Source organism: Leptosomus discolor, chromosome 1, assembly GCF_034619465.1.
Source record: "Leptosomus discolor isolate bLepDis1 chromosome 1, bLepDis1.hap2, whole genome shotgun sequence".
Classification (NCBI taxonomy): Eukaryota; Metazoa; Chordata; class Aves; order Leptosomiformes; family Leptosomidae; genus Leptosomus; species Leptosomus discolor.
Genome location: NC_141391.1, coordinates 116,159,630 through 116,175,871, shown reverse-complemented (window position 1 = coordinate 116,175,871; position 16,242 = coordinate 116,159,630). Strand labels below are relative to the sequence as shown.

The following is a 16,242-nucleotide window of genomic DNA, read 5'->3' as shown; positions in this document are numbered from 1 at the left end:
TCTGTCTCTAGTGTACATTAAATTATCTCTGATACCTATTACAGTGACCATAGGCGTATTCAGCTATGGAAATCAGTCTCCTGGATTAAAAAAAAATACATTTTTATGGATGAATGCATTGCTGTAACCCCTTAATTTAGAAGAAAACTTTGATTTCATAACTCAAAGGGGAGAAACTGTGCTATGTACTCTCCTCAGGCTGTTCTCATCACCAGCATAGCTCACCCACTACAGCAGAGAAAGACCAAACTGTAGCTTTTATCAACCACATGTGTATCCGACAGATGATGAATTTTCCAAAAGGATGAAAGATACAGTTGAGAACATTAGCACTCAGTAAAGGTGGTGGCATGCATTTGTGTACCTTTCATGTTATGTGATCTAATGTTATGTATGTTGAAACTATCTGATATCCATACATTTTATTTACATTCTAAATTATTTTCTCAATTATAAGAGACTTCCTATAAATGCTATAAGCCTGTACTTCCCAACCCTCCCATCCAATAAAGTATTCTTACACATTTGTATTCCAGGTAATGGTTTGTAGTTCTGTTTTGGTAACACTTGACTTTTTTTAATTGTGTATCATGCTGATGTGCTTATTCATTTTAACATGCTGTAATACTTGATTCAAGAGCAGACTTACTGTAACATTGTGATTTCTAGTCTTACACAAAGTCTTACAAATGAAGGCTAATTGCAGAAGCATGGCAAAATAAAACTAAAGGTGACACATAACGTCACTTTCTTGCAAAACAATGACAAAAGGCTAACTGCAGGAAGCAGCCACTGTTTAAACACATCTAGCTGTTGCCACTGAAATACAAACAAATTAGAGTAGAACTGTTTAAAGAAAAAAAGCTGGATGAAATCAATTTAATGTGCTGCAGCTGCAGCCATTAGATTTTAGAGAAAGTGCCAATTCATTTATTTATGTTTTTTTTTCCCAGTAGGAACAACTTACTGGGTAATTGCCATCAATCACTCTTGATTGGGGAAAACCCCCTAGATAAGAATTCTGAGGGGTAACTTTATAAACCTGCAAGTAAGAGTCCAGCTGGCCATTTGAGCAACATGGGCTGCACTATTTTTCATCGAGATATTTGTCAGGTTTTTTCTTGCTCTTACTTTTCCCACAGTAACTTTAGGCAGGGTGTTAAAACCAGACTAGAGGACAAAACAAGACATTATGATCATGTATAAATCTGTGGTTTACCTGTCTCCGAAGTACTGTGTAGCATTCTGTCTCCCTCATCTGAAGGATGCAACAGGCCCCTATGCAGGCAAAGCTGATGATCAAAGGTAAGATGAACAACTGTTTGAGCTACTGTCACTCTTCTGCGTTCAATGTGTGCGCGCTGAATGCTATAGAGGTCTACTGAATTGTGGGCTGTATTGAGGCAGGCTGTTCACCATCTTGACTATTGTTAAGAACTAGGAGTAAGCATGTGAAGCTGGAAAGAAGCTTAAGAAAAAACAAAAGTGGTCATTCTTAATGTGGTAGGGAAAAATCCGTGGACCTCTTCTATTAAAAAAAGGTGGGTGTCAGAAGTTTATTTATATGGACAAGTTCACAGGTGAAAAAGCCACTCAAAGCTGTTGTATATAAAGGAACTTACATATGGCTCTGGAAGTGCTTTAAATTGAAAATAATTAGAGGTTGGAAGAATATTAGGGCAGGAAATGTTGTCTGCATTTATCTCGTTCTTGTATTTTCCTGGGCATTGCTTATGGGCACCTGTGGAGTAGGATTCTGGGTGAGATGGACCTCAGTCTGCCCCAACAGAGCCATGCGTAGGTGTACACACAAGTGCATTGCTGTTCTTGGATGGAGGACGTTCAGATTCAGTTGCTATCAAGGTGTCAGCGAGGATAAAAGAGTTTAGAGTTTGAGTGGGCCTGGTTTTTTTAGTCTGCTAAGAGTGATTCAAAAGGAATTTGTTTCCAAGTACAGGATGCAATTTCGTATAGACTGCTACAACATACTAACTAGAATTGAAATAACTGTAAGCAAGCCTGCAAACCTACACCACTTCTCACTCTGCTACTGAAAAATTTTATACATGCTGAAATTTTTATACAGATTAGAGCTGCAGGACTTAAAGGTAGTAACTGTTAACAGAAACACTCGGTAGATACTGACAGTAGCCCTAGTTCAGCAGCCTTACTGACACCAGAAGGCAATGCCTTTATTCCTGTTCATCAAAGACCTCATAGTTAGAGGAAAGAACTCAGAATTATGCCCAATTTCAACAGTCATGAAACGGATAAAGTGCACACTTCACTCAGAAAAGGACGTAAGCCTTGGTGTTCAACCAAAACACAATCAGTAACATTTTATACCTAACTACTTTCACATTATGGATTCTCCTTCAATGCCTAAGAGCAGTACTTGGGCATCCGGTTATAGACAGAAGGGAACGCAAACACAAGCAAGTCTTTACTGAATGTTCAGTTTAAGTCAAAGGTCCACAAGCAACTACAAGTATTATGCTGCTTTGTAACTCAGATCGAAGGAAAATTTATCAGAGCTAACAGGAGTTCACTAACAGACAGACGTTTAAGACTAACCCTACAGAGGACACAGTCATTGTGGAATAAAAAGCCTTTTATTAGATCTTTACAAAATAACTTGTAAAAAAAAAAAGATTCACCTTATATGCAATATATAAACTTACACATTCCTACCCACTACCTCACAGATTCATAGTTTGTCCATTAGTTCCTTCAAAGAGAAAGAACACCTGTATTTCTTGCCAAAAACCAGCTGAAGGCTCACCTATGTTTTTTCTTTCTCTGCTGACTTCAATCCTAAAAAGTAAGCAGATGGTGCAACAGCAGTAGATTCATAGAGGTTATGGTTTCTTGCTACAAATTCTCTAGCAGCAAAGTCTCTTTATGAAGTTTCTTTCCCCCACAGTTATCCTGGTTTTACTCTTGGGAGGTATTTTGCTTTTCTCTTTTTAAAGCCACAATGATTTTGTTGTTTCTTTTCAATGAACAGCTCCACTAAAGCAGCACCACTGAGGGGCAAATAATCTCCATCAGAGTGAGGGCTGAGGAGCTTCGCACCATCTGGGAAGTCATAACTGGGAACTGCATTCTCAGACCCTGTCACTTATTTAAAATATCAACAGTTCTTATTTCATTAGCCCAATGCATTCCACTTTAAGCCAGAATCATACTGATGCAGTTCAGAGACCATAGCAAAACCTTCACAGAACCAGAACACTTTTATTATAGTGTTTAGACAAGTAACTATCAGGTATCACCCAAAATTGTTCTCAAAACTAAAATTTTGATTTAGCTTATCAATGTGATCAATTGCATCTTAGTAAACAATACAATTATGCACAGTTATCTTCCCATTAAGAAATACTGCAAAATATATACAAGTGTTGTTTCAGGCAAATGTCCTTTTTGAAAGTGCACAAGTTGCATTTCTGAACAGGTGCATTTCTGAACTTCAGCAGCGAGTCCCATCAACTGTACACAGAGGTCTTGCCATAGCGTTTTGTGAAACCATCTTAATTACAAGTTTACTCACCCTTCAAAGACTCATTCTGAAAAAAATCACAAAGGTACAAGATTTATATACATAAAGGCACAGCAATTCTGTTGAAACCAGCTATGTTTCAGTACAATAGAGTTCAATCAGTGCCTTTCATGCAACAAAGTTCACTAACAAATTTAAATCCTCTTCCAGTAAAATTAACTGCACAAGGATGGTATCCTTCCCTTTCGATTAAAAAAAATAACCAGCTATTATTTAATTAACTCAAAGTTACTACAGGAACTCGAAAGAAATACATAAAATGCTTTTTCTTTCTGCTTAAATTAGCTAACTTTCAAGGCTAATTCTCATTAAAAGAAACCAGCTTCCAACTAAGAGTAAATGTGAAGTTTCATTTGTGCTAAGATGACAGACTAAGAATTTCTCTATAGCAACAGTTTTATAAAAGTGATACATATTATATAGGTACTGTCCTAGGAGGCATCACCACCAGCCACATAAAAGCCAATTCTAAAGATAGATCAGGAACTGAGATAGAAGAAAACTTTGAATTCAGAGGACAGATTCAGATCAGGTATAAATAAATTTTTCATTAGAACTACATCCCTGGTTGGTCCAGTGCTCAAAAAAGACTGTGCAGTGGACACACCAACTGTACTTCTCCCTGTAAATTGATCCAAAACATTCTCCCCTTCTCCTTCCCCCAGTTCAACTTCAAGTTGTCATTTCTGAAGCTTCAGAGTTTTCCCAGACATCAGTTGCACTGAAACAGTATTTGCACTTTTTACATCTGTCTGCAGCTGAATAATTAGAAGGCAGACTGCATATTGCCATCAAGCTAATCAACTCCCAAAGCTTTGAGCTGTCGTTCAATCTCTTCATCTGATATGGTAGAAGTTTTTGATGTTGATGCAGATGGTAAGCCTCTGGCAGCTGACGGAGCTTTGGCCATCTAGAAGAAGACAGAATTATTTCTCAGTCAAAACAATGTTATGAGAAGCTGACTTCTAGAACAAGACTGTAAAATAAAGGCTGCTAGAATAAATTATTTTTTAAAAGGGAATGAAGAGGAAGAAGCACATGGACTGGGTAAAACTAGCCATACCTTTCCAGAGATTTCAATTCCTATCTCATCAAGCACTTGGTTAACAATATCTTGGCTTTCTTCCTCTTCGTCAGAAGCATCAAAAATATCATCCAGAGTATCATTAACTTAGAAGAAAAAAAGAAATCCACACTTCATTAAGCAAAAAGGTTACTAAAATAACCTAGTACCACCCTTCTGCTCTCCCAGAACACAGTACTAATACCACGGTATAAGATACCAACAGAAAGCACCTGTATATAGGAGAGGCTTTACCTCTGCCTTGCAAAGCCTGTGAGCCCAGCTAGAGCAACAACGGGGTAAGTAAGGCACAACTGCTTTTATAAAAATGTTTAGTTTCACCAAAATAGTTCAGTTGCTCTATCTCCCCCTACTAGATTTTAACATTTCTTAAAAACATCTTCTACAGTTCAAATAAAAATCCCCTTCCTCTTCCTCCTCCAAGTAAATTGTGAAATTGTTAACTACGCAGCTGATTTCTGAATTGCGACAATACAGTTCTGTGTAGCTGAGGTGTTCACGTCTTGCTCAAAAGTATTGTTTTGAGTCCATGCTACTTTCTACGGCCAGCACAGCGGCAGGGATTAGGATAGGAAGGAGACTATGCTAGCAACGCCAGGAAGCTTGCTATTAGTTAGTTGACAGCGGACAGATGCGATCAGGAGCAAGAAACTTGCCAGCCCCCAAGAAGTTGTTTGTGGCTTAAAATAAAAAGTGAGACACAACCATCCCATACCACCATGAATGTAAAGCTGAGATTATCAGCAATATATAAATTAAGTGTCCAGTTCCAGAAGAAAAAGTACATGCAGAACTATCAGCTACAAACCCAGCATTTTTCCAGTCCCCCTACCAGTTACACCAACAAGGTTTTGAACTGGTCTCAAGCCCTCTTCCCTTCCAGTAAGTTCTTTCTAGAAGTACGATGGGTGTTTTGCATGAAGATGGGAGGGAATGGACTCTAGATTATCTAGAGCTACTAAAAAGCTTAAAGCTCAGCCTCCCTCCTCAGACATGCACTGTTTTGTTTGCTCTTCATTTTTGCTGTCAATCTCATTAATTGCAGAAATAAAACTTCAAGCATCAGTATTTCTAAACTGGTTCTATCCTTCCAAGAACACTGTGGGCTGCAGCCAGCTGTTCCCTAAAGTGCAGAACTTACTCATTTCTTCAGTCATTTCCATCTTCATGTTTTCCTTCTGGAAATTCTGCATAGTTTGTAGTGTCTTTTGTGGATCCATTTTCTTATTAACTGCTTGCATTGTCTATTAATATTGAAAAAAACAGAAATCGTACAATGAGACATTAGTAAATACCAATATATATGTTAAGAAGGAATAAAACTTTTCTAATGGAAAAAACCTTCAGCCCAAATTTCACTTTCCTTTTCTCTTTACGTCCCATGAGAACTGTAGATACACAACAGATCAATAGTACAGTCTGCACCTAGTAGGAAATACCTCTATCTGCTACCCTAACAGGTAAGCTTTTAAATGTATGCATCTTTCTCCCATCATGACCCTTCTCCTGGCTTTATATTAGGAAAAATCTGCCTAATCTAAATGAAAAGAATGGGATAATATTTCCTAACTTGCAGGCTATACACTTTAAAGTGGTAAATGGCTGGAGGCTTTTTAATCAGTAAGGTACATTTATTTGAACCATTACTAGAGGACAGGCATTAAATTGCTATTGTTTCTTTATGTTATAATTTAATGGAAAAATTGCTTTTCTCTGAAAAGCAAACATCAAAGTGTTCAGAAAGTACGTATTAGCTTAGGGTGAACCTTTGCAACGGATAGAGTTCTTTCTGTGACAATGTAATAAACTTCACCTGGTTTACTACAAGTATGCAGCACTGCCTTTGCAGGCACCAGTATTTAATACTTCCTCCTTTCCTAAGCAGCAAGGTACTCTCTCTCTCACGGGATGTCAAAACCTACATACAGACATGAGCAATTCAAACGTGAAGTCTAAGCATCTTTGAGAAGATAAACAAGTTGGTTAATTAAAAGGCAGGCTGTCAAGCCACTACAGCTGCTACTGGATTCACAGAAGCTCTTCTTGCCTTCATGTCTGAGTTTGTTTAAAGTGGTAACGTATTATGCTTCTAATGTTACTTGGATTTCAAACACTGTGTTCATAGTCACATTTGAATTTAAAAAGTTGTTCTGGACTTAGAGGGCATTGATTCTTTAGAATTCTTTTACAAGAGTTACAGTTAGACATCCAAAATATTTGCACTAAACTGATACAGCGTTCATATACCTTAGAAAAAAAGGCATGATTAAAAGAAACAGGTAACTATTAACTGGACTTTACTATGTCCAAAATTGGTGCCATACATGCTAAAAAGTATATAGAAAATAACTTGAAACCTTCTTACTCGTGCGTGTCTTGCTTGTTGAGGCAACTGATTTCATGTATCTTTCACTGATGGTTGTATGAGATTAAGAATAGTTTATAAGCTTCAAAATGAACGACTGAATACTTTTCTTTTATAAGTTTCCCATGTTGATGAGGCAAAATACTCATTTTTAGAAGCAACCAAAAGAATTTAGTGTCTTCCTCTTCAATAATGCTACACAAACTAGTCCATAGAGGTACCTGCTGTGCTTCAAAAAACATCACTTTTGTGGATACTGGTTAATTTATTTTTTAAAATAAACTGACCTTCATAATTAGCCTAGTAACACTTTGGTTTTGAGAAATTTAATCCAAGACATCTCATAGATAAAAACAAGTCAACAATGTAGCAATTAAAAAGAAAGCCCAATTAGTTCACGTGCAACACTGTTGTAGGAATACTGGGGAAGCTGCTTAACTTCATCAGTTGTACAGTCAGACAAACCCTCCCTGTGTGGGTTAGTCACAGAGGATGGAAAGTTTGCTACAGAGCCACAACTTTGTACCACTGAACAGCTGGTATCTGCCAACATATTGTTTCTAAAAGCTACCTGACAGCAAAGCCTCAGCAGTAACAACCTTCCGCACTAAATTGCGTCGCATTACTGTGTTTACTGGCACATAACTGGATTTAACTTGGACTGTGATAGCAAGCACAACTTGTCTACCATGATGCATGTTGTTTCCTACACCTCAAGCTGAACAATCTTCCTTGCCAAAAGCAAGCTCCCTGTTTATCAATTCAGGGAAATAAGGGAACGTTCACAACTATCTCGTGTAACTGAGATTTTTCACTCTTATGAGATGAGATTTGTGGGAAAACTTAATGCAACACTGTTTCCTCAGAGCACAGAGTGTGAGAATGACAGGGAATCCAGATTAGATTTCCTTAGGAACTTAAGGTCCAATGCAATAACCTACTTTTTGCACAAACCATAAAGCTATTGTGGCACGCTGCCTTGATGTCTAGATGAAGCATACCATACTTTTTCCCAACAAAAATTGTTTGTGACAAGATATACAGGCAAGGCACTGTAGCAGCATGGTTTGGGTTTTTTTTGATGTACTAAAAGAGTTCTTCCACTGTCATTAGAGTTTGTTTTCATCATGCAAACATTTGACAGATGTCAAGCCCAAGAAAATATGGTTAGTTAGGTGCTAAGTGGCTGGACTGACTAGACAAACATTTCATAGTATGAATCAAATTACATTTCCTCAACACCATTTGGGGTATTAAGCAGTGAGATTTATCCCTTCAATTATCTTCTACAAAATAACACAACTTTCGCAACCATATGCTGCACTTTAATGTAAAAGAGAATGTCTTGTAATGCCTTACTTTTGCTGTAGTTGACATAGCTCCTGCCATCTTCATCTGAGAGTTCATGACCTTTGTTTGAGTCGACATAGAAGTGACTTTAGAGCTAACAGCGTACGTTCGATTTTTCTGCTTCCGCAGTTGTACAAGCTGTTTTGCCAGCACTTTACAGGCTTCTTTGTTACCAGTCTTAGCCATTTTCTTTATTTCCAGTTCCTGTTAAAAAGGTGTAAGATTAATTCTATGGAATTTTCATTCAAAGACTATAATTAAGCCTTAACACTAATAATTAAATTCCAAAAGTTAACTATCCACTTGAATTTTTTTAAAGACATTAAAAGTTATATAAATAGCCTTCCTTGCTTTTCTACCAAGGCTATTTAGTAGAATAAATGCAATGCTGTTATGATTTGACCAGAAGAAAAAAAAAAAACACAACAAAACTGAATCATAGTATGGTAGCACACAGGTCCCCAAAAGACTTCAACTTCTGCATTACATCACATTCACTTATATGTATGTGCACATTCAATTCCATATCTGGATAGGGAGGAACACTTCAAAGAAAAAAAACCCCACCAAAACCTAAAAAAGTGAAGAAATTATTATGGCCAGACAACTATTAGTGCCATGAATCTAATCATCTTTGGTTTCTTGCATTCCTGGGCAATCAAGCCATGTTACCCGTGGAAGAAACGGGGAGTTCATAGGTTCTTTGTAACACTTTTTCAGCCTTGAGAGAATCTCATAACTTTTTTTGGGAAGTAGATAAATTCAGATGAGCAATAATTATAGGCTGTTTGCCCACATAATTTAGCTGGATTTCACTTAGCATGTATCAGAATTGGTATAATTTGTCTACAACAATGTGCTTAAACCTTAAGACAGACACTTCTGGCTTACAAAAAAACCCCCAAATCTCAATCTAATCGCAAGATATTTAGCCCAGAGGTACCAGGAAAAATTTTGGCCCGAATAATCTTGTCAGCTGGGATTTTTTCAAAGTATGCCTTCTCATTTGTGACTTGGTAATGTAAACTTTTCAACTATTTTTTCTTTTTCAGTGTTTTTAAGAAGGGCTTGCCATAGTATCTCATTTCTTTATATATGTCTAATTGTACATTCTTATTTTTACCGTTAGGTAAAAGAGGTTTTTAAAGACTAGCCTTCTCCTGTGATTCCTCATGAGCATATACCTGCTACAGGAATACAGTTGCTTCACTTTATGTGTGCTGGTAGTCCAGAAAACTGCGCTTATAGGAAGATACGTTGCTCTGAAAAGGTAAATACTTGTCACCAGGATATGCAAAACAGTCATGTTTAAAGGCAAGCGTAAACTGATCCACTGCATTAGCTTTACTGCCAGGGAAGACCATGGTTAAGTCTACTATAGAGATGGCACTTAGCACAAGATCTTCTCTGTAAATCCGTAATTTCTGAAAGGCTGTATCATATTTTTGATCCAAGAAGGTACAGATCAGCAAATAAGGAGCATGGCACTGTTCAAACATTAGAGACCTGAAATGTATGTAAAGCTGTCCTCTTTGTAACTAGCCTACAGAGACCACAAAAACGAATTTCTATAGCATGCCCAGAACATTATCTCCTTTGTTCGTGCCTCAAGTACTGTGAGGGACAGAAGGGATTAGTTTGCACCCTAGTTTTAACAGCACGCATTTGAAAATAGGGATTTTTCTCACTGAGATGAAATAACTAAGTAGCATTTATAACCTGATTTTCAAAGTGAAAGACAAATCTACCACAAGCTTTGCTAAATCACTGCAGATAAACCAGCTGCAGAAATAAAACCCTATATATATAGATGATTTTGTTCTTAATTAAGAAGAATTTGGTCAAAGAGCTGCAATACATTGTGTGCTTTTGAGAGGTTTGGGGCAAGCTTATTAAAGTCAGTTACGTTCTTCTGGAAAAAATAATCAAAATTCATATAGTCATATGAGGTTACTGAACTGAAACAGAACTGTCTCCATACTTTAAGGTATTTTTGTACATCGAATTAATATAACCAGGTTTTCTCAGAGAAGTACCTCATAGTAAAGGAAAAAAAAGTCTTTCTGAACAAAGTATGTAACAAAATCTTCTGAGGCTGACTGACAGGGCCTTGGTCCTTTTTCACCTGATCTGACTCTGAAAATTAATATTTATTGTCCATTGATTCTCTCATCCTAACGGCAAATTTTAACTTTTTCAAAGATGTATTTCACTTCTCCTTTTTACTTCTCCTCAGAAATCCAACATTTCTAAAACAATTTACTGAGTAAGTAATCAAACCTGATTACTCAATCTGAGTACTCACGAAAATTAAGGTTATTTCCAGAGTCCTTATCTGTGAGTAACCTATTATATCTCAGATGTTCAAGGCATCCAGAAACAACTGCTCTGACTTCTTTTAGTTTATTATTCCCAGATCTGGGTATGCAACACCTCAACAGCTACTGAAACTGTGGCTGGATTTGCATAGCTTTTCCCACCGTCTGAGCATGTCTTCATGCATCAAACCCCACCATCTGTCACATCCATTTATCCAATTATACTGCCACACAGGTGCAGCATCCATTCACTGAATACTTGACAGCTCACACACACCAAGTTTTAAATAGATTATCTTAATTTAGACAGATAGCTTTACTATTATTAGCTAGTTTTAGGGAAGTTCTACATGAATGAAAATAACAACCTTATGTGGTATTCATGATACCCAATGGCTTTTCAAGTACTCTCTCCCAATAGAGAGTCATAGAATGGTTTGGTTTGGAAAGGACCTTAAAGCTCATCCAGTTCCAACCCCCTGCCATGGGCAGGGACACCTTCCACCAGACCAGGTTGCTCAAAGCCCCATCCAGCCTGGCCTTGGACCCTGCCAGGGAGGGGGCAGCCACAGCTTCTCTGGGCAACCTGTGCCAGTGTCTCACCACCCTCACAGTGAAGAACGTCTTCCTTACATCTCATCTAAGTCTCCCCTCTTTCAGTTCGAAACTATTACCCCTCGTCCTGTCACCACACTCCCTGACCAAGAGTCCCTCCCCACCTTTCCTGTAGGCCCCCTTTAAGCACTGGAAGGCCACTGTAAGGTCTCCCCGGAGCCTTCTCTTCTCCAGGCTGAACAGCCCCAACCCTCTCAGCCTGTCCTCACAGCGCAGCTGCTCCAGCCCCCTCATCATCTTCGTGGTCTTCCTCTGGACCCACTCGAGCAGGTCCATGTCTTTCTTATGCTGGGGGCCCCAGAGCTGGACACAGCACTGCAAGTGGGGTCTCACCAGAGCACTGACACTTCTTTTAGTTTTTCTACCACAAGACCAGTGATTTACAAGCTTATCAGAAAAAAAACCTTCAGAGGATAAAGAATGCTAAGAATGGAAGGTGAAAATGAATGTGGTTATTTTAGCTAAACACATTGTTTTAGGCTTTTCCTACATTAAAGATCAAAAACCACTTTTAGATAGTAAATATTTTCCAACACAATTTAGTAACTGAAAAGTCAAAACTGGCAAGACAACTTTTTTAGTGTTCAATTATTATAAATTCAGTTGTATCTTTAACATTTTGCAAGTTTTCTGTTATTTGAGGTGGGTGGGTAGTGTTTGTTTTAAAGAGTAAAATAAATTTCCCTGCTCTACTTACCAGTTGTTTTTCCTGTTTTTCGAGTGCTGCTCTATCTCTGGTTATAGCCCTCTGTGTACCTCTTAACTCTCGATTTTGCTCCTTTATTATATCTGGAAAGAAAATGTTTATAGCTGGGAAAAGTTTTCAATACTACATGAACATCTTATCTGCTAAGCACTCTGCAGACATGCAGTATGTTCGACAGCCTCCCTTTGTTCAGAATGAACTGTGAGCTATCAAAGAACTGTCAGCATTTCAAACATTTGAAATACAATTTTATGTATAAAACATGCCTATGTTTCAGCAGCACAGGCCATACTCCGTAACAAAAAGGCTATTTTACCTAGCGTGTTTCTTTGCACCACAACCATAGCAAGAGCCTTAACCACACAGTAGGAGCTAAGTACGCACCCTTTTCTGCAAGTTCAACCCTAATTCTGCATTAACACATCCACTGTGAGCCCACTGCTTTTCAGCCAGTCAGGGCCAACTGCAACAGGTAGATCAGCTGAAGAAACCTTAGATATGAGATCTCAGAGCTGTTAAGGAGTTCTCAGTTCCATTAAAACAGTGAAGATACTCCCAGATCCTGCATCCTGCTCTTCTCTGTCCTTATTCTGGTTTGACAGAGATTACTCTTCTCCACAAATGTACCACGCCTGTGCACGCCAAGTTCAAGTCAGGCTACAAAGCAATAGTGTTCAAACTTTTTCAATTAGCAGATGCTTAAGAACATTAAGATATGAAAGTGGATGCCTGTACAGCAAATTTAAGTTTCCTGATAACTGATGTAAGCCAGCAGAAGCTTGAACGCTGTCTCTCAGGTAAAACATATTATCCTTCACAGGAGTTTTGTCCACTGTATTAAAATTCTTTACTGGTAACATCCACTGATTAAAGCAAGTACTATTTACAATTTACCAATCATGCTAGTTGCAATTAACTTCCCTTAGAATTTACAGCATATGCTTGGGTGTGATTCACCTGGGCAAAGGTAGAGAAAACTGCATCTGACTCAGCATCCTCTGACCTTTATAGAGAAAGAAGTTAGTACTTTTTAGGAAGAGATTAATCATAACGTATGTGTCTACATGACAAGAGATAAACTTTGGGTGGGAGTTGAAAAGGAGCAGACTGTCACATAAACTTTGTTTAGAGCTCTTCTCATCCACTGAAGTGACATCATGGCAGGGTACTGCTATTGTACTTACAAAGTCTGAAGCATGTGAAAATCAATACCAACAGGCAGAGTTACTAACAGGAAAAAAAAGCATGAAGGATAAATTCTAGAAACCTCAGCCATCCTTTTCATGTTTTAAGGCCTGCGACAAATTCTCTACAAACAGAAAGAAGCATTCATGTTCCCCATTCCCACAATCAGAAATACCGGAAAACACTCATTGCTGAAATTATTTCAACCTTAATAGGTTTGAATCAGAAAACCCCCAAACGTTCAGTGGCATTTTAAAGAGGGCACATGCACTATCCCGTCCCACCAGTTGTTTTTGGACAAATAAATACATATTCCAAACAAACTCTATGAAAGAGAGACTTGTTTTTACAGCGCTGCTACTGCTCCAAGAACTACACAGAAAGCATCTTCAGGAGGTGTAGGCTTTTCAACAGACAATAACGAAGAGCTGAAAGATGACACAGAATATAACACTGCGTTCTTCACACTGGCAAAGCAGCAATGAAAATTATTCTGAAAACAGTGCTACAGGCAAGTAATTCTGGAGGTAGACCAATGTGTATTACTTACAACAGCTGCACTTGTGAAAATGAAAGAAAAAGCTTAATAGCTACATACAAGACTGACTTTTCTACTAAGAATAACTATTTAAAAAAAAAAATCCCTTAGCACAGAAAGCTTGAGAAGCAGGAACTTCAAGACGATAAGAAGCAAGAACTGTACTTGTCAGGAGATAATAAGGGTGAGCACAATGCTCATTTCTGTTGTTTCTGATCTCACATAGTGACTCAAACTAAGGATAGCAATAAACTGAAAGCAATGACTATCTGCAGTTACAGGCCCCTTCACTTGTTTTTCCACGTGAAGGCCAAGTTGAGAACTCTCTGTGATAACTGATGCCAATTCCTGGCTGTACTCCAGCAGATACAAGAAGACAGGGTATTCCCAGGACCGCCACTCCTGTGTGTCACGCTGCTGCCTCACACAGCAGGGTGAGGAGGAAGCACCTCCATTCCTTAAAACAGGTTGGACAAGAGCCATCCCGCAGGGCTTGACCTGGCTCCTATAATCCGCCTTGGTCATGGAAGCTTAATGCCATCTCCCTCTTGCTCCCCTCTCAAGTGTTGCATCAAAAATGGGAAGAGACAAGTGGGAAACATACGTATTCTCCCTTGGTGACACACAATTGGTCGATGCACAGCGTCACTTTTGGCGAGCCGTTTTTGAACGAGGACCCACTTGGTTTGACACAGGGCACCCAACACGCCAGACAGCCGGCTCTGGGGCTCGCCAGCCCCCTGCCTGCCTCTGCCCTGCGGCCACGCCTGGGGCACACCGATTTGGAGGGCTGGCCCTCACCTACGGGACTGCTGTCAGGTAAGCGATCTTTTTTGGCTTTACTTTGGAGAGCCGTTAGTTCTACACAAGTTTAACCGCTTTGTTGACAAAGCGACGACAGGAACTTCAAGACCAACTTGGTTTGAGACCCGCGTACAGAGCCAAGGGCGCAAGCGACGACGGCTCCACCGAAGCCTGGAGCCACGGTCGGCCGCCTTCTCCCCGCCGCCAAAAGCTGGCTCCCGCAGACCGGCACCGCTCGGCTCCCTGTTCTTCCCCGGCTCCAGCAACTCCTCGCGGGCCTGTTTTGTTCCCTCGCTGCCAACGAGAGACGTTCCTCCTCCTCCCCCCCTCATCCACAGACAGGGATCACCAGGGCCCGGCTCCCAACACCTCGCCCCGACCCGGCCGCCCCACAGGGCCCGATGCACCGGGAACCCCCCGCCTCGCTGTTCCAGGGCGCCGGCCTGGCCCGGGGACTCTCCCCACCGCCCCGTCCGGCCCGAGCGCCGCCGGTGAGTCACCGCGGGCGGGCTGTGGCCTCCTCCGCCCCCTGAGAGCTCCCGCTCCGTCGGGACACAGGGCCCGAAGCCGCCCCGCGGGCACCGCCGCCACCCCGCGGGCTCCCGCTCCTACCAAGCCCAGGCCGAGGCTAGCTCTGCGCCCGGGACCGTACAAGGGCTGCTGACAGCCCCCCGCCGCGGGCTGCGAGAGAGGCGGCGGGGCCCTCCCCCCAGCGCCGGCGGCCCCGTGCCCCACTCACCGTCCACAGTCTTCTTCTTGAAGAGCGAGGCCATGGCGGCAGCCAGACCCGGAGCCGCCGGACCCCCCGCCACCACCCCCCGCCACCGCCGCCGCCTCAGCGGGCTCCTGTCTCCTCCTCAGGTGACCAGGAAGCGGCCAGGCCGCCCAGACCCGCCCGGCTCCGCCTCCCCGCCGGCGAGGGGCGGGACGGGGCCGGGCCGGGCCGCCGCGCTGCCCCCGCCTACCCCGCGGCGGCGGCTGAAGGCGACCGCGGGCCCTGGACGCGCTTACCGCCGGGGCTGCTGTAGCAGGGGGACCGCGGGGTCGCTTTTCTCCCCCGGGGGAGTCACTGCCCGAAGCGGGACGGGGCAGCGGCAGCGTCTCCCTGCCGGGTTTCTCTCCGCGCCCGTGGGTTTGGTCACCCCGAGCCAAGGGAGAGACGCTCCGGGACCGTCCCGGACGCCGGGGGTACGGTGCGGGGGGACGAGCCTGGGACCCGGCCCGGGGGAGAGCGGGGACCTCTCGCCACGGCGGTGGCGGTGTGCGGGCGGGGCGGGTTCCCGCTCCGCGCACCGCTAACTGGTTTAGGTTTTCTTCATGCTTATTTAATTATTAAAAGTGAATTTGATTTAGCAGTATAGTGCTCTTCAGGTTCTCCGCCTCTCCCCAAGCGGCTTGGCGGGCGGGCGGCTGTGGGGGTTTGGGCTCAGGTCGCCGTTGGAGGGGCGCGGGGTCGGCCTCTGGCTGCGGAGCGCTGGCTGCTGAGCGAGGGCTCTGCCGAGAGAGCGCTCCGTGGCGTCCGGGGCTTTTTGTGGAGGAGTATCCCAGCTTTGGACCCTCGTCCTGAGCCACCGCCGTGCCTAGGGAAGGGATAACACGTTAATTTTCTAAGATAAGCCTTTGTTTGAGGATCGCGGCTACTGTGGTGCACGAGATGCAAGAGTATAGAGAAAGGAATAATAATTTTCTTGGTTTTCAGTGGCTAATTACAATCCTTA

General features: G+C 41.8%; 1 protein-coding gene across 1 annotated transcript; it reads right to left on the bottom strand.

The window, feature by feature from the left end:
* Positions 1-3,217: 3,217 nt before the first annotated feature.
* CHMP2B (charged multivesicular body protein 2B) lies at positions 3,218-15,318 on the bottom strand. The gene is made up of 6 exons (XM_086462937.1): positions 15,264-15,318; positions 11,989-12,080; positions 8,368-8,562; positions 5,785-5,887; positions 4,623-4,729; positions 3,218-4,469 (listed from the first exon to the last, which is right to left on the bottom strand). Exons 1-6 carry the CDS (start codon positions 15,295-15,297, stop codon positions 4,356-4,358), a joined length of 645 nt encoding a protein of 214 aa, XP_086319063.1. The 5' UTR covers positions 15,298-15,318; the 3' UTR covers positions 3,218-4,355.
* Positions 15,319-16,242: the final 924 nt, after the last annotated feature.